The sequence below is a fragment of the Mixophyes fleayi genome, chromosome 1, assembly GCF_038048845.1.
Source record: "Mixophyes fleayi isolate aMixFle1 chromosome 1, aMixFle1.hap1, whole genome shotgun sequence".
NCBI lineage: Eukaryota > Metazoa > Chordata > Amphibia > Anura > Limnodynastidae > Mixophyes > Mixophyes fleayi.
In genome coordinates, this window is record NC_134402.1 from 148,210,931 (window position 1) to 148,230,469 (window position 19,539).

General features: G+C 37.2%; 1 protein-coding gene across 2 annotated transcripts in view; it reads left to right on the forward strand.

Annotated features, from left to right (window-relative positions):
* The window catches only part of UNC5C (unc-5 netrin receptor C), a 270,066-nt gene that overhangs the window by 50,223 nt on the left and 200,304 nt on the right, over positions 1 to 19,539 (forward strand). For both annotated transcript variants that reach the window (XM_075201521.1, XM_075201530.1), the window contains exon 2: positions 5,723 to 5,758. In XM_075201521.1, coding sequence (XP_075057622.1) covers positions 5,723 to 5,758 — 36 coding nt within the window. The remainder of the gene's footprint in view (positions 1 to 5,722; positions 5,759 to 19,539) is intronic.

The following is a 19,539-nucleotide window of genomic DNA, read 5'->3' on the forward strand; positions in this document are numbered from 1 at the left end:
GTGTTAAAGGTTCTTGTCATGCATTTGGGCCATAGCCCAGGCCTCAACCACCAACCACTCCCCACTGTCACCCCCGGCAACCACCAACCACTCCCAACTGTCACTTCTCCTTCAAGAAATATATATATATTTTTTTAAAATCTTTATAAACACTTTTAACAATTAACAAATTAAATTAACAAATTAAAAACATCTTAGTATACCAAATTTCAGCCCTTTCTGAATTTTTTTTTCCACACACACACTAAGAATTTAGTAGGTCAGTGTATAACTCTGCCCAGCAGGTGGCGCTGCAGCTTGGTTTTTATTTTTTCCACACACACACACACACACACAGACAGACTAACACACGCCACTAGACATTTATATTATAGATAGGTCTACCATATCAAACACATGTGCAATAGTGTTCATATGACTTTTCACATGTGGTTTCCACTTGCATTTTTTATGCTAGCATAAAAAGTAGTTGTATAGAGTCCATAGCTACTTAAGAAAACAAAGTGGATAAAGTGTATGAAATATATTTAACAAATAAAAGGGTTCCTTAGAACCCTTAACCTTTAACCCTTTGCCTTACCTGTAACCTATGATTCATATACAAACTGGTACATACTGAGATATCTTCAGCAGCTTTTTTAGCACATAGTTTACAGGCCTTTTGGAAGCTAACAGGTAGCGGCTACAATATTAACAAACCGTGTTTGTGTAAAATATTGTTGAAATATATTATTATAGACAAAGTAAACAAGAGAATATTTAAATTGTCTATTTTATATATATATATATATATATATATATATATATATATATATATATATTATAGTTGTTTGACTTTTTGGTATAAAAGTCTGCAGCAGATATGTGGAAAACCATGACACCACAGAAAAATGCCTAATAACTCTGTGTAATTGCCTCAAAATGTTGGAACATTTTACAGCTACTTTTTTGTAGAAAATAAATACAGAGGATAAATGTTTCAGATTATATCACACTATGTATGACCCTGCTCCATTAAATAATGGAAAAATGATGGTTGTAATGTTCTAAGACTATCTGAAAGGGTAAAAAGGAAACTAACATTTAGGTGTTACATCATAAAGAGTGCTGTGTTCCTAAGCAGATCACCAGTTTAAAATAACTTACAGAGAAGCCACTTAACCTTTTATTACATAGAAAACACCCCTAAACAGGTTTCCTTTAAAGGAATGGTCCAGTCTGATCTACTTGTGCTTCAGGCTAACACTTGCTACACACGTATTCTGCTCCATGTAGGTGGTCAAATGGGAGAAGCTCTTTCTGCTCTTCATTCGATGGTTGGATACATTCCAGCCTGTTAGTGAAGTTGGTAGATGAAACTGACCAATACTGATCATGTTATAACCATATTTTACAATACATTTATCCAATACATTTTGATCAGATTAATATCTGGTATTGTGCTCATTTTGTGACAGCACATTTGACCAGATATGCGATATTGGGTCAATTTCCAAATATTGCCAGTGATCTTGCAGCATATGTTGCCAGCATAAGGGCAATTGGTAAAACTTGTGATCATGCTGTGAGATCAGAGCAGCATCGTGAAGGAGTCTTGTAGGCCAAGCAGAAAGTTAACCTATAGCTTAGTAGTCAAACTGATGAAAAGACATTATAACCCAATCATAGGCTAACCTGATTCATAGATAGTATGAATATACTGCGCTCACTATATGGCAGTGATGATTCACCTGATACACTTAAGGTGTAGCTTGGGCGATCCTCTAGTGTTAAAAATGGACACACATTACTCTTAATCTCAACTATTTGTAATAACATATATTTTATTGTAAGATAAACAAGTGTTACAAACTTTAACAAACAAGTCTGGCAATAAAGAAAGAAGGAGCTGGGGGTTAAGGTTTGGAAGGCCGCATGTGGCCCTAGTACTGGCTAATACCATACTTGCCAACATTTTAGATTTGGCTTCCGGGAGCTGCCGGGGGGAGGTGGGCGTGCAGGTGGTAGGGCTACAAAAATTGTGTCATTTTGACCCCACCCCCGTGATGTAATGACGCAAAACTCGTCATTTTACAGCGGGGCCAAGTGTCGCAATTCCCTGTGAATCGCAGCGTTTGAACCGAATTCTGCCCACTTCACTAGGATTGCCACACTCTCCCGGGTGTCCGGGAGACTCTGGCCAAATGCGGGAGTCTCCCGGACATTCTGGGAGAGTTGGCAAGTATGGCTAGTACAGCCCACTGCTCTATGGCATAAAAATCGTTACATAGTACACTAAGTAGACGACATAATTCTGCAGAGGAGACCCTTTGCATGGCACATATGAACCCAGCTAAATATTGCCCACCACTAGCATAAAGCTGTTGTAAAAAATAAAAATCAGTTTAAAATCATAACTTCTGAAAATAAAATTCAGAAACAAGTTCACTAGAGAAGAAAGATCCCTCTTATTGGTTGCTGTCTATTTCTTTGTGTGGTCTAACCTGTACCATATGTTAAGCCCTCTGCTAGTCTTCAGCAATGAGCATTCACAGATGTATCACACTGCTAACTATATGCAGACATATTGAATGTATTGTGACCTGTGACGAATGTGTATATAATCATAAGTAAATTAATAATTTTGCTGCTTGCTCCGTCCTTGTAAATAGGTTAAGCAGTAGAGAAACTAAAGTCAATGTACCTTTATGATAGATGTCAAGTGATTTAAACTAGTGTTTGTCTATATCTGTAACCATAAACATTTCTATATGTATATTCACACTATTTACTTTACTGGTCCTATGTGTATGTGTGTACTACCCATTCAGGCAACAGTCATCAATATTTAGCCGGCAGCTAGATGCTTCCATACTGTTCAAGGCTCCTGCTAATTTGACAAGGTCAAATATGGCATTGCTCACATTGCAAGCAATTGCAAAATGTTAGGTTAGGCTTCCCTCAAACTAATCGCTAAATCATTAACTTCTCTGTCACTAAAAAAGTATCCTACCTACTGGCACTGTCCTATTCAATCAATATTTGTAGACAGGGAATACAAGTCCTTATCTCCCACAGGACTGACTGAACCATTTTACTAATTCTACCTTTACTGATAGAGAGAATGGAATCCAAAGAGAAACTGTCCTAATTGTCTAATTCCAACACAACTGCTTTTCTCCCCAACATGTTAGCTCCATAAATCTCTGTCTAGATTACACGTGACTGAGTTGAACTTTCTTCTTTTCTTGATTTGGTCAAATAAATGTGCATACGGGCAACCTGCAAGGTTGCGATATGTGCATGTGTACATAATAATAATGTTCAATTATTAAGGCGACATTGATATTATACTGCACTAACTGTAATACATTAAACTGATTTTAAGAGTTAATGAATAGCCTTAATTTTGTGCCTTAGAAGAACAAGAAATGGGTTAAAAGTTACTATTTAAACAGAGTGCTGCCCTCTTGTGCCTGAAAACTCAGATACCTCTTAAATCTGCTACTAGTAAACTGTTAACAGTTAATGTTTGAAACAAAATGTAATCTTTACAGATTAAGACCATTTTTAGTTACATTTCAGAAGAATTACTGATAATAGTTTTCTGAACACAGGTATAGTAAAGGTTGTTTAAAGTGTTTAATTTTGATGTAGCAGAAGCACAAAGTTGGAAATGACCTACGTATCGCGACAAGACTTATAAATTCTCAGTTAGTAGTTTGTCCTTCGTATGATATTGGTGCAAGAAAGAGAAAGCCTTTCTAGTGGATGTTGCGATTGCTGTCTCTTCTACCTTTGTAAAATTATACTCTAGCTCTCACTGAAGTTCTGAAAAGAATGAAGCGTTTACTTTGGAACTTTGAAGTCAGTTGTCAACCCCCTAGTGTTTTTATGCAATTAATGGCCTCCAAGACAGAGATTTCAAAGATCCAACTTATCATCACTCACTCATGAAAATCAACTCCAAAGCATTTGCTTGTTATGCATATTTTCATTCAGTAAGATTTTCCCACATTTCTTTTCTCCTGAAAGAATCTGGTGAATGACACTTTAAAAAGCTTAATTAGTGATTTCATTTTGCTAACGCAGAACAATTGCAGCACTAGCACTGGATCATTGCAGCACAACACAGCTTTCTAAAATCAGACATAAAGGGGTCACTCTGTATGTGTTGTAATAAACAACTCAGAGTGTTTCACCCCAAGGGACATGTGTGTACTTGCGACGACTTTATTGTGAGCACTTCTGGATTGTACAAATGTTTGTGGGAGATGACAAGATATCTAGAGCAATTATAGCAATCCGGGAGAGGATAATGAATGACATCTCACCTCTAGCTACTGTATATGTAGCCTGCAATGACATAGGCAACTGCAATTCTTAGAACACATCCTGAATAGATTACTCAGCTATTCATACACTAAACCAAACACTGATTCCTGAAGCTGATGCTGCTAAAGATTAACTATTGTCCAAAAAAAGTCCAGGTAAAAAAACACTAAGGCCCTGAGTCATTAAGAAAAGTAAGGCAAAAAAAAAGGAGTAAATGTTCTCCGGGACAAACCATGGTACCATGCAAGGGGTGAAAATTAGTTCATTATTTTGTACATAAGTTAAATACTGTCGAGTTTTTCATGTAGCGCACAAATACTTGATAGTTTTATTTTTACACTTAAATTTAAAGTTGATCTAGGACATGCCCTATCTCAACTATAAGTCTGTCCCCACATTTTAAATTTACCTCCTCCTCCAATGCAACATGGTTTCGCCCAGGTGCAAATTTGCTACTTTTTTATGCTTTGCTCTCCCTAATGACTCAAAGTTTTCTTGGCTTGAAGTGATTTTGATATTCAGATATGTGACACAAGTGACATCATTACACACTACTTAGATTTTCCATACCGCCACTTGTAAATTTCCACTTCGACCACTATAGTTAGAACCATAAAAAAATATAATGTATGTGGAATACGGCATCTTTAACTGTAGGATAAGAATAACGTGTAGATGGGGACAAAAGTTGATACTGAATCTATTTTGGAGGGATTGCGGCTACAGTCTTTATTAGTGCCATTCACACATTTTTGTTTTGCCTCTCTCACTAATAATGTGTGAACGTGTCACATGACCTGTTATTCTGGGTAGGGGATTATTGCTTTCCATGCAAATATCAAGCTGCAGAAAAATGGGTTTAACCCGTTTCTTATAGGTGCATGCATTCTTGTGCATAGATAAGCATGATCACAGGTGCCAAAACGAATGCACAGGTGTTTGCACTGTACTTAATAAACAACCCTGTCAATTTTCCAAGAAGAGTTATTGGGAGCAAATTAAACTTCCCTGCTGAGAAGTAATTCGATATGCAGTAAGAAATAACTACAGACATGGCTCTGGAGTCTGTCAAATTTGGATCTCACTCATTTTGAATTGATTTGCTTGTTTCTTATCGAGTTGTGAGACACAGGTGCCTACTAATCTTTATCATCAGAATACATACAATATTATTTCATCCATATATACTTATCAGTGACTGGACTGATTTTAATGCCTTGACATAAGATTTTTTTTTTTTATTTTATCTTGTTCCCATTTGTTTTTGTTACTCTTTATAAATGCTTTTGCTTTCAGTTATCCCTTAAACCAGAAACGTTTGTATGATCCTTGTAAGCAACTTATGCAAAAACTGAGGGAGCTGATCACATTCTATGTATAAGTGATATACATTTGTGTTTTATTACAGAGTTTCCCAGACCCGGCCTGCAGGATCCAAGAACAGGTCAGTTTATAATATGACTTGGTTAAAAGAACAAGTCTTTCCTGACCTACTTCCTATGTTCACAATAATTGCATGTGACGTGTACTTTACTTTTTTACATCTGTGTTTAATTTCTACATTTACTGGACTATTCACATTTCAGCCAAGTGTGTGTAACCATCCTCTAGCAGCAGTACCCTGATGATTAATTCAGTTGAGTGGAATGATTACATATAGAAACTTCCTGTCATATATATTCGAAGGTTGTATCACCCTTTGACATCTTTCACTACCTTTCTAACATTGTGTTTTACAATTCCCAGCATGTTGAGATCTTTGCTTTAGGGTATTTACTTTTAAAACCTGCTGATATCAGGCAGATGATATTATATATTATACCCATGCTCAATACAGAGAATAAATTATGGTGACTACACTATGCTAAGCAAGTTGCCATTGCTGGGTCCCAAGTGACAGTGATAACATGGAGTCCAGTTTTAGGGGCAAAATCCATATAGTTTAATTCATGGCCCCATGATTGCTACATACAGTGTTCAAGCTAGACTGAACTGATAGACCTGGGGAAACTGGATCTAATAATAGTTTAATTACCAGTTGCTATTTTATTAAACATTATTCTAGCACTATTAGATTCAGTTTATATTGGCTCTATAATTGCTGGAAATAGGGGACGTTAAGCACATAATAAAAGAATATGTATTTGGTATCTCTCTATTTTGCTACCAAAATAAAGCTGCATTTGGCCTAAAAAACAATATGTAATTTACTTGGATAGTGGCAAAAATGTATTCAAAGTGAACTAGAAGCATCGCTAATATGTGAAAATGTATCTGGTAATTGGGGTGCAATACTTCTGGTCATTAAGGGTTAATGTACAGTTAGACACTTACCAATGGTGCAAGTTAAATAGGGGCTTGTATTAGCAAAGTAGACTATCTATACATGACAATCATTCAACATAAACGGCTAGAATCTAGATATGATGGTGGATACCTTATAATAAATATGGTTATATAGGTATGTAATTAATATCATACTTGCCTTCTCTTTTGCATGTTCACATTTACACAGACCATTACATTTCTCATTAACACTGTAACTCAAAGATATACTCCCACCTGTGTGTTCTTTTGTCTGTGGACTAGTTGTCCCTCAATGTAATTGACACAACGGCAAACAAGCCTTTGTTTTTCTAAACAAAGGGATCCTCAGTTACAACATTCCATACTTTTCTACACATTAACATGCCAGAATTGCTTCAATGAGTGACAAGACCTTAATTACACCATGCGTAATTTAGTTTACATATTCAGAAATGCATATACTGAATTTGCTCCACTAGTTAGCGCTATAGATCATACTTGCTTAACAATTCTAAATAGAGGACAATATTAATGCATGTTGGACTACCCTGTAGAAATTGGGCAATTTAGTTCAAGCTTTTTACCTTTGATTATTGAACTTTAAATGTATATGATTGCAGTTTGTATAAACAATTTGTTTTGCCCACAATGGTGCATTTTGTAAAAATAAAAATCAAGAGTAAAAATGATTTATGTAAAATCAATGCAATTTTTGCTTGTTACTTAGTAAAAAAGATTTTAATATGTTTTCAATGTTGTAGAAAAAATATAAAAGTGTATAGCGTCCAAATATATGCAGAATATATAATCATAGCAATTTAAGTTGGAAATTAAAAACTGGAATAAAAGAAAGCTTGCAGTTGTCATAAATACAACGTATGCCTCTTTCTATATACATTCTTGGATAAAATATTATTTGATTTTGACGTGGGCTTTAGAAGACAATTTTTTGTGTGTTTTGAATGATTTTCCATTATTTTGGTAAGATTTGTGATGTAACATCTAAGAGTATATCTGTACTTGTGCACATGAAACAATCTAGCATCCAATTACCATTAATGAAAGGGAGATAAGGTGAAGATAATTACGGTATATTCCTCTCTTCATGTAAATCGAGGTTTGGTGAATTATCCTCTAACAAGCAATGCTAATTAAATGCTGGACGGTCAGTAATGTACCACAAAATGTGTCTGTGATAGAGTTAAGGGCTCTTTTGGACAGATGTGTATTAATTGTTTGCTCAAGAGAGCACATGGGGCCAACACACTAATTGGTCTGATAGCCTCTTGCCATTGTACATAGATTTATCACTATTTATCATTATGACAGTACCAAAATCAGGCATGAGGTCTGAATTATCAATAAAAGCTACCATGGCTCTTTCTGCCATTCTCTTGCTTTGTGTTTAACTTAGGAGTTGGAGCAAAGATAAATATTTCTATAAATACTATATATTTCTATATACACATATTATATATGTTTATATAATATATATTTTTACCTGCCTTCATCCTATGGTAGCACTGAGATTTGTCCCATAATATCATCCAAGAGTGCATAGAATGTATCAGAAAGCAATGGACCACAAGACATCCTGGGAAGCGTTCTGACAGTGCACATGATGTCATTCCCTGTACATGCCTGCTGGCATGATCATAGCAGTTAGCGCTAAACTTTGATGTATGTATATATAAAAAAAATTTGCTTCCCAGCAGGAGACTCATCAGGGCTGATAGGGCTAGAGAATTTAGGGAAAAGGTTATAACTCTTATCATCATCTCAGCACCATGAAAACTCTGAAAATCAATTTTTCTCCAATAAACCTTCCATCATCTAGTACAGCCACTGGGGTCCCATAAAGCAGGTCCTGTGCAGTTCAGCAGATATTTACCCATAACAGTTGTAATAAAGGTACTTTTCTCAGGCTAATAGCCAGGAGCAGCAATGCAAGCTGTGGGCAGTAAATGTTTGCTGATGGAGCAAAATGTATGACTACGCAGCTCAACCAATCAGCTCCTTTCACAGCCGTTCAGTGTCTAAAGTGCACTTTCACACTTCCCCTGGTGTTTAGGCTGGGTACATGTAGGTTACTAGCAGGTAAGTGTGTCTCACGCTTTTGAGGAGGAAAAAATTAGGTTTGGGTGGAGTTTTTCTTTAAATAATTGATAATACATCATCACATACAGCATAAAGGCTAATGAGCTAGTGCTAAAAACCAGTAGAAATTTCACTATAGATCGCTATATCTTGAAACAAATTATAATGATTTAAATTTCTATTTTTTATACATAGGGAGACCTAAAGTAATGATAATAAGTAGCCAGGAAATATTTTGGATATTTATTTTTTGTAAGCCTTGATAAAGGCATAGGGCCTGAGTCATTAAGGATAGCAAAAAAAAAGCATAAAAAGGAATAACTTTGCACTTGGGCAAAACCATGTTGCATTGGAGGGGGGAAGGAAATTTAAAATGTGGGGACAGATTTATAGTTGGGATATGGCTTGTCCTAGATCAGCTTTAAATTTCAGTGTGAAAATAAAGCTATCAAGTATTTGTGTGCTACATGAAAAACAGCCAGTATTTAACTTATGTGCAAAATAATAAATTTGCACCCCTTGCATTTGTCCCTGAGAATATCTACTCCTTTTTTTTGCCTTACTTTCCTTAATGACTCAGGCCCATACATTCTATAGGGTAACTATTGTTTACATTAATATTTCTACACCTTTGTATGTATTGATATATTCTGTCAAGAGACACACAGAAATAAAATATTCAACACTTTGCAAATTCAGCTCAAAGTGAGGTTAACAGTAGAAAATCCAATTAATCATCATCATCTATTCATATAGCGCCACTAATTCCGCAGCGCTGTACAGAGAACTCATTCACATCAGTCCCTGCCCCATTGGAGCTTACAGTCTAAATTTCCTAACATACACACAGACCAAGAGAGGCTAAGGTTAATTTAATAGCAGGCAATTAACCTAGTAGTATGTTTGTGGAGTGTGGGAGAAAACCAGAGCACCTGAAGGAAACCCACGCAAACACGGGGAGAACATACAAACTCCACTCAGATGGCCCCATTGATGTGAGGCAGCAGCGCTAACCACTAAGCCACCGTGCTGCCTGTACATTTTAATATAAAGTATATGTTCTTATTTTATATAACTCCAGAAAATGTAAAGGGCGTTTAAAAAAAAAAGTTGTTTTTATTCAGTGGTTGCTTTTCCGTTTTTTACCTTCTCTATACCACACTTAAATTCTTCCATTTCATACACTTAGAAAATAGGAAAGATCTGTGTAGGCAGGTTAACATCACATCATTAACAGCTTTCAAACTTTTCCTTCTGAAGGGCAATCATAGAAATGTACCTGAGATGTAATAGCTGAATCTTACAGACACAACATATGCTTTGTAGGTGTCATTACTGACTGAAGAATGTTAAAAAAAAGTTTCGCTTTTGACAGATTAACATTACTGAATGATTATATTGAGTACTTATAGCTGCAGTTATTATTTTGTACTGAACACAAAGTTTGGGACTTGATTTTAAAGTTTTTTTTAATCACATGAAAATATAAAACATAGCAATGGTACAAGTTTGGACCTAATCAGACATACATAATTATAGTGAGACAATGCAGGCTGCATTCTTCACATACTCTGTTTACTAAAAAAAAATGATTACTTATAATTATATGAACAAAGGATATTTGTGAAGCAACAATTAGAAAGTACATATCCCAGATACATTGCTACCCATACATCAGGATTGTAGGTACTAATGTTTCCACATATGAATCATGAAGTCTGATGAAAGTCATGTACAACAATGAGCTCTTTCAGATGGCTGTTAAATCATGGTCCAGTTACTGAAAAGTCCCAGCAGTTTATTTTTGCAGGAGTGCTTCCATGCTTGTTTGTGCGTAAAGATGTGAAAGGAAATTGGGCAAGAAGTTTTGAATTGGCTTTTTATCTATTGACCTGTGTTTCATATATCTGATGACCTACTGGACCTTGGCATCTCAGTTTCCACTTGTCTAATCAATATAGTGCTTTAATTCAATTTTTGCTAATGAGTTTATTTTCCTGCTTTAGTGCAAGCGTATTAACAATCCAAAGTGTACGCTGAGTCCTGTGTTGTACAGTTATATCAATGGTATTAATCATGCATCAAAAGTCTGATAAATACTGATAAACATGCAGCAAAAAAGGAACCTATTTTATAATAGAAGAGATTCTGGAAAATACTTCACTTATTATTTGTATTGAGTGGGTAGCACAGTGGCCTAGTGGCTAGCACTTCTGCCTCACAGCACTGGGGTCATGAGTTCGATTCCCGACCATTGCCTTATCTGTGAGGAGTTAGTATGTTCTCCCTGTGTTCGCGTGGGTTTCCTCCGGGTGCTCCGGTTTCCTCTCACACACCAAAAACATACTGGTAGGTTAATTGGCTGCTATCACAAATTGACCCTAGTCTGTCTGTCTGTCTCCCTCTTTGTATGTCTGTCTGTGTGTAAGCGTGTGTCTATATTAGGGAATGTAGACTGTAAGCTCCAATGGGGCAGGGACTGATGTGAATGAGTTCTCTGTACAGCGCTGCAGAATTAGTGGCGCTATATAAATAAATAAATGATGATGATGATGAGTTAATTGTACATGACTAACCAAACAAACTTTTGAAGAACAAGTAATGTCACTTTTGGACTTTGTAATAATTAGGCATATGTTTCAAAGTGTATGTATTACGGAGCTAATGAAATTACTTTGAATAAATGATGTCACTCCTCCCAAAATCCCCAATCAGCCCAAATGCTAGACAGCCTGGGAGACCACAAGATCATGAATGTGGGATCCCCTTGCTATAGTGGGGACCAGCTCCAGGCTGGTGCCTCTAGAGGGGTATCCATAAAACAACATGTCTCCTCACTTCCAGAGGCTATCAGTCTGGAGATAGAAAGCTCTGGGGCTTCCTGACCTCCTGGGGCTGGGTACCAGTATTATGGTCAATGTCTATTATCATATTATAATAAACGAGTAAACAATTAAATAAGCACACATAGTTTTCAAATATTTTTTTATTTAAAAGAACGCCCCTCCCCGATAACTTGTTACTTTCTTAAATATTAAAAAGTCTTCTTTTTTTCCTGTCCAGCACTGAGTCTTTAGGGCTAGTGGAGGATTTAGGGATTGGGGATCTTGCTCCACAAACACATGTGGACATTGTGTGCAAATGATGGGTCCAAAGTACACGAAACACAGTAGGGCTGCGATATTAAACCTTCATGAATTACCTCCTATAATGATTTTATTTTATTTAGGTTAGGAAATCAGTGTAGCAACATATGCCAATAAGTCATCCTGTAAGCCCTGAAATGTGTGAAGGAATCCGGAGTGGGTGATGATGCTGCCTCTATTGACCTGCTCAATTCTTTGTTCGTCCATCATTATTTGCCCCTGTTATGTTTTACATATTCTTACCTGCATTTCTATTTGCTTAAGTCCCAGGTACAAATAAATGCAAATATTTACTGTAATTGTAATGATTTCTTTACCATCTGAAAAGTGGAAACATATTAGAGTGTTGTATTGTTTCTTCATTTGTATGCCTTAAACCTGAGTGCTTGTGAACACTGAGTTCATTCAACTTTTCAACTTTTGTTAAAAAAACATTATGTCATTTTGTTAAAGGTGCTGACATGAATTGGGTGGTTGTTCTAAGACACTGCTGCTAAATGATAACATCTTCTCTGAATCAACTTTCACACACACACACACGCACTCACACGCACTCACTCACACACATACAGACACACACATGCACTCACACGCACTGACACAGATATATACACACATGCACTGACACAGATATATATACACACATGCACTCACACAGATACATACACACACACGCACTCGCACACATACACAAACACACGCACTCGCACACATACACACACACACGCACTCACACAGATACATACACACACACACTCACACACATACATACACACACACACACATACATACACACACACACTCACACAGATACATACACACACGCACTCACACAGATACATACACACACGCACTCACACACATACACACACACACGCACTCACACAGATACATACACACACACACTCACACACATACATACACACACACACACACATACATACACACACACTCACACAGATACATACACACACGCACTCACACAGATACATACACACACGCACTCACACACATACATACACACACACACATACACACACACACACACACACACACACACAGATACATACACACACACGCACTCACACAGATACATACACACACACGCACTCACACAGATACATACACACACACACACTCACACACATACATACAAACACACACACGCACTCACACACATACACACACACATATAGAGGGAGAGAGTTCCTGCACCCTAGTGACTAATACCTGATCCCTGTGTCTCATACCTCCTAACATTTAAAAGCGAAAAATTAGCCCTGTGTCCAAAACCAACTCGATCCACCAAACCATGCCCACATTTGATATCTATCATGCTTATATTCAAATCTGCTTTTCCCATTTCTGGGGTAACAATTTAGACAGTCCCGATAAAATTTGGACATACACTGCTATGGCGCAAAACTATCATCTTGTTTTTCCTGCAAACCTTCCTAGAATGTCTTTTAACTATTGTATATGACAACATTCATCCATCACTTACCAGACCTGGCATCCTGTGCTTTCTTCTCCTCTTCTCCACCGCTGCCATGCTCTGCTCCATAGCGTCAGGTACACAGCATTTCCGGGTCTTCTCCAGCCCTGTCTGATTTATATCATGCCTATTCTACCAATATTCTGTCTGTCCTCTGTTCTGTGCTAGAATATTAGGTTTCCTAACTCCTACATCGTTGTCTCTCTCCAGCATCTCGGCATACTGTGTTTCCCTATATCTCTTCTACTTCCAGATCCTTCTTTGCTGACAGTTTTCTAAAAGGTGCGCAACCAGATAGATGGTCAACAGACACATAGATAGAGAGAGAGGGACATAGAGAGACAGAGAGAGAGAGAGAGAGAGGGAGAGAGGTAGATTAATCATAGTTGCCTACTCTCCCAGAATATCCGGAAGACGTCAGAATTTCTGGGAGTCATGCTGCACTCCCAGGAGAGCAGGCAAACCTCCCGATTCCCAAAGAACTCAATAGTAAGGTGGTAAGGGCGGGGCTTATGACGTGAATCGCGCATCATCGTGGCCCCACCCCTTGCTGTAATTGGACCAAAAAATTGATTGCTGTTATGGAGGCGAAGCCAAATGAGGTGACCCACTGGGCCCCACCCCAACAAGCCAACTGGGCCCCACCCCAACACGCCGTTCTCCTGGAGCACTAATTGCCAATGTTGGCAAGTAAGAGATAAATAGATGGATCGATAGATAGAAATGTGTTTTTCTAACTATTTATAGCTTTGTGCCTGATATAAATATTAAACTAAATAGAATAATATTCACATTCAAATGTGTTTTGTTACTTATTTGTGAAATTCCACAACATTCTGCCAGAGGAAACCAAGAACACTGCTTCATTCAACTGAAACCAATAAGGATGTTTCTTTCGTCAATAAGACTTAGTTCTGTTAGCTTCAAAAAGGCAGTTTGGGGATTTTTTCTTATTGACTTCAATGGAAGATTTTTTTAGCCAAACATAGTTCAACCAGCTTGTAAATTGTAGACAAAATCAGTCATTCTGCAAACTCCAGTAGAGGGACAAATAAATGTGCCCGCCACATATTCCTTAGTAACTTGTTTACAGAACTTTTCAGCCTCAAGGTATAGTTGGAAGTAATTATGAAAGATATAGGGCTACTGGCATGAATGCACATTTGTCCTCTACATTCATGTGAAAATGAAAAATAAACTCTACATTGTTTTGAAACTAAGGTCAGTAACAGGGAATGTCTAACTAGGGACTCTGACAAATTACCCCTGCAAATTATTTCCTTGCTACATCTCATTAAGATTTTCAAGAACAGAAAATCTTACATGGTTTACCAGCAGATTATTATTTCGTTATTATTTGAACATACTTTTTAAAGTTGTAAAAGATCATTTTAAAAATGATGTATTATTTAAACAGACTATGTCAAAACATAACACATACAAAAGCAAATACAAAAAATAATAATGGAATAATAATAATAATAATAAAAAGGAAAAGAAGAAGATGAAGAAGCAGAAAACATTAATTGCGTCTCATCCTTTTCAGATTTTTCTATATAAATGTAAAAAGGCCTTGATTGTGTTATGGTATTAATAAAGGAAAAGTCTAAAGTACAAATTAAACATATAAGTGAATCACAGCAGGTAAATAAGTAGATAGGTATGGCCTCATCCTCCAGTTCCCTCCTAGCTTCACTACCCATTTACTGTATTTATATTGACAAACACATTTATATAATCTTCTCCAGCAGACAAAACATTTAATACACAAAGTGCTTTCACTTGTTTTCATCATGTCACAATCCACATGCTTACCCATAACACCCGATGTACTTCCATAAACGTAGGCGCGTGATATCACTTAAGTGATTCCACTTAGTCTACTGCAGAAAAAGAAGATTGTAAAAAAGAAAGAACAGCAGATGTTTGTATTTAGTTAAATTTCATTTGTATTTGCATTTATTTAGATTTTATATTGATAATGTGACTTTTGAATTTATTACTAACGCTACCAAGACACTATTTTCTGTTGTGCATATGACACTTTGTTGTATTGATCTATTATTGTGTATAAGTAGGGTAATGCAACAGAAGAGAACCTTCATATAGTAATATGTTTTAATGACCACTCCTTAAAGCCAGTATTGCTTGCACCAGAACAATGTAGAATGAATGCTGATCAGAGAACTGTTCCACTAGTTTATCAATACAGAGAAAAGGACATGTATACACTTTTGGGACCAGTAGGGTGCCAAGCCACACCGCATATACAGTCCTTGTATGAAGCCGGCAATAATAATAACATGCAAATAATGTATATATTTTATTTCCAGTCCATCAGATAAGGCAGCAACATGAGATACATATATATATATATATAGATAGATATATATATAGATAGATATAAACCTATACATACATGCATGCAAACATACATCCATTGATGAAGCAGGCTGCATATAAACCTGGTATATAGTTATCTTACCATTTGCCTTTTCCAAACATGTCCCCTTTCCCAAAGTTGTTGTCCTCTCCAAGATCTAAAGTGACACTTTTTTGGCAATCCTCTCTGTGTTTTTCCTTTATTATACTACATTATATTGTTACTGATACTGCACAGTTTACAAAGGATTTTACGTTTTTTGGTCATATGATGGTATATTTAAAACACCAGCAGTGTAAACATTTCCACATAACACTACCTTGTAGAGAGGGTACAATGGAGGTATGAGCTATCGGCGACTTATAATATTGTCCAAAGAGACCCAAAGGACCATAGGTACACAAACTTAACTGTGCGCATACCAGTCTTATTTTGTCAAAGTAAGTGCCACTTAAGGTTAGAAAGTGAGTTGCTGCGAGACTCACTGTAATGCATGTGTTTAGTCTTTCTACTGCACTTCAAGGGGCTTAGGTTTCACTGCCTCTCCGATGTCCCCTCCCAACTCCAGGGCTCTAGTCCAGATCAATGTCAGTAGTTAAATAGATCAGTTATTTGAAAGCTGTCTGTTGACCTTCTTTCATGATTGATTGCATGAAAAGTGCACAGGAGTGAAGTTTCCAGCTAAGAGAGCAGTCACCGCTGACTGCTTTTCCCTGATTCTCCCCAAGGACCGGTAGGGTTTCCCACAGAGGAATAGACTGCCTCCACTGATGCGTGGCCTGGAAGTCTCTCAAGTAACCATAATGAAGCTGAAAGGTACTTCTTGCCATCTCTTATGGCCTGCAGGAATTATTGATGAAGAGAGGGACCGGGGTTGGATGTGTGCTTGCCTTACGAATGCTCTCTGACACAAGGTCTGCCACTGCAGGCCTATAGCTATGTGTGTGTGTAATATCATAGCCTTAGGGCATTGGCCTTTACTTGGTACCAGCAGCAGAAATGTATCTGTAGGTAAAAATTGTAAAGAGCTTGACCTCATACTGTAGTTTTCCCATTGGGAAGAATACCATTAGCTAGATTTTTTTTTCCCTATTACATGCCAATTTACAGGTATAATAAGAAAAATGTGCTTTTCGTACTCAGTTCTGATCTAAACCATTTCCCATAGCATTTTGAGCTGGCATAGCAGCAAAACAAGCACTTTTCAAAATAACTTTTTGTAATAAAACTGTTGATAAATGAAAACTGTGCCTAGCGCAGGGCTCTGGTTTACAGTGCAGTTCTGGAAGTGACAAACCGCTGCTTTGAAATACTTATTAAATATTTGTTCACATCACTAGAAGTAGCTGGTAAAGTGGGACATGTGACAAGGAAAAACATGTGCAGCAATAAAAATATAACCATACAGAAATCAAAGACATATCTTCAAAGTACATGTTCTTTTCTTTTATGTATCCGAATGACACTTACCAGTTTGTTTCTTTAGCTTTCACTTTGAATACAAATTAACAAGCAACTATATTCACAGGTAAATATAAATTCAGCATCTCACCTTAATACTAGCGAACAACATTCTTCTGCAAACAGCTCTATCAGGAAGTGTGCCCATGTATTTTACTGTAGCTTTTGTCAAATGTCTTTAATATTCAGAGAATCACAATTTAATTTAAGCAACAATGGTATTGATTAGATCCACTAATGTATTATTTCATACAGTTTTGATGATGGTTCTTTACAAATCATATTTGTTTTTGGAATGTAGAGAGTGTGCTATTTGTGTCATTTCATATAATGGTTGTAATGAAAATGTGTAACATATTGTCTTTAAAGTGAAATCTAGAATACATTCTAATTTGAATCGTAACTACAGAAATAACTCATGAAAAGGAGTTTGTTTCTCTTCTGTGATTTTAAATTTGTAGTGTAGATGTTACACAAACAAAATAACAATGTTTTAATTTTTATTATTTTTTAGTTTGGAGTTGTCTTTGGCTGCTTTGTTGCTATATCTTGCTTTTTTTCATTTGGTTGAACTGGCCAAACTTGCTGACCTATCAGACAGATTGATTGATATAGCAGCTTGTGTCATAGGAGATTAACTCTCAATAATAATCAGATTGAAATCGAATCGGAAAAGTGTTTTAAATATGACCACTGTCATGGTCCAAACTGCGCTAATAGTCGTCAGTGATGCTGGAAAGGAACTGGCTACTCGACCTATCCACCAAACAGGGTGGATACCTACGTTTGTAGTCAAATTGAACTTGCAAACACTGAATGACAGGCAGGGGCTGGCTGGCTGACTTTAGCCCGGGGAGCAAGCACACACCACTGGCCCATAAGTAGCAGCCCATCCTTAAAGGGTGGTTTTCGGTACAATATATATTTATTAATATAAAAATGGGCTATTTTAGTGTTGCTTAATCCAGCAATACTTTATTACTTTACTATTATATATATTATTACATACCTGGCTAATTATAATGATATTTATCAAAATGCAATAAGCCTGTTTGCTTTAAAAACTTGATGTTTTTGCCAGCAAAAGGGCTTGTTTATGCAGTCCCCTATATACTAACAGGGTTATTAATTGTTTTAAGGTTAACCTAAGCCTTAATATTATTAGGGATGGTACTGGGAGGATTAGAATACTAGGTGTCAATCTGACACCCTGGCCCAGAGCTGGATTAAGGCTCTGCGGGGTCCGGGCACTTTAGACAGGGGGGCCCCTATGATGTAACATTATTATCATTTTAGACAAATACACAGGCAATACTGTGTGCACTACTGTTAGGTGCACACAGTTCTGTCTTCACGAACAGTACAGCGTGAAGCGGGACATACCTCCCAACTGTACTAAGCGAAGCAGTTACCCAAATTCGGGACTGTCCCACCAGATTCAGGACAGTTGTCAGACTGTCCTGCTCTCTCCTACCTGTTCTTGTCACTTTTACCACTTGTGGCTGCTGGTTTCTTTAGCTCATTTGATGGTTGTCTGGATCCTGGAATGTTGGATGCCCTATTTGGAAAATAAATGGCTACATAAAATTTAGAAAACTCCAACCAGCCTCAGTGTTAAATCAATAGGTCCCACGTTTTATAATTAGGTCTCTCTCGAGCACCAACATTAAATTAATAGTATTCCCATTTAATATATAAACCTATTTCCCTCCCCCAAAAGGCCCCTGCAATAAATTTAATTGCACTTACGTTTAACAAACATAACCATTTTACACAAACATGAACGGCATGAAATAATTCATGTTCACATTTAATAAATAGTCATCCTCCCCAAAATCAGCCCCATATTCAATTAATAGCCCCCAAACCACACCAGCATTAAAGGTCCCATCACCTAACCTTAAATTAATAGGCCTCACTACTAAATTAAATAGCCCTACCATCACCCCACAAATAATTAGCCCCCACCTGCACTTAAATAGCCTACCTCCCACACTATATTAAGACCTCCCTTTCCACACACACTATATTAAAACAATGGTCCCCACTCACACACAAACACACACACACACACACACACACACACTACATTAACACACTGGCCCCCACTCTCACACCCACACACTACATTGACACACTGGCCCCCACTCTCACACCCACACACTACATTGACAAACTGGCCCCCACTCTCACACACACACACACTACAATAACACACTGGCCCCACTCTCACTCACATACTACATCAACACACTGGCCCCCACTCTCACATACACACTACATTGACACACTGGCCTCCACTCACACTATCTTAACACACTGGCCTCCACTCACAC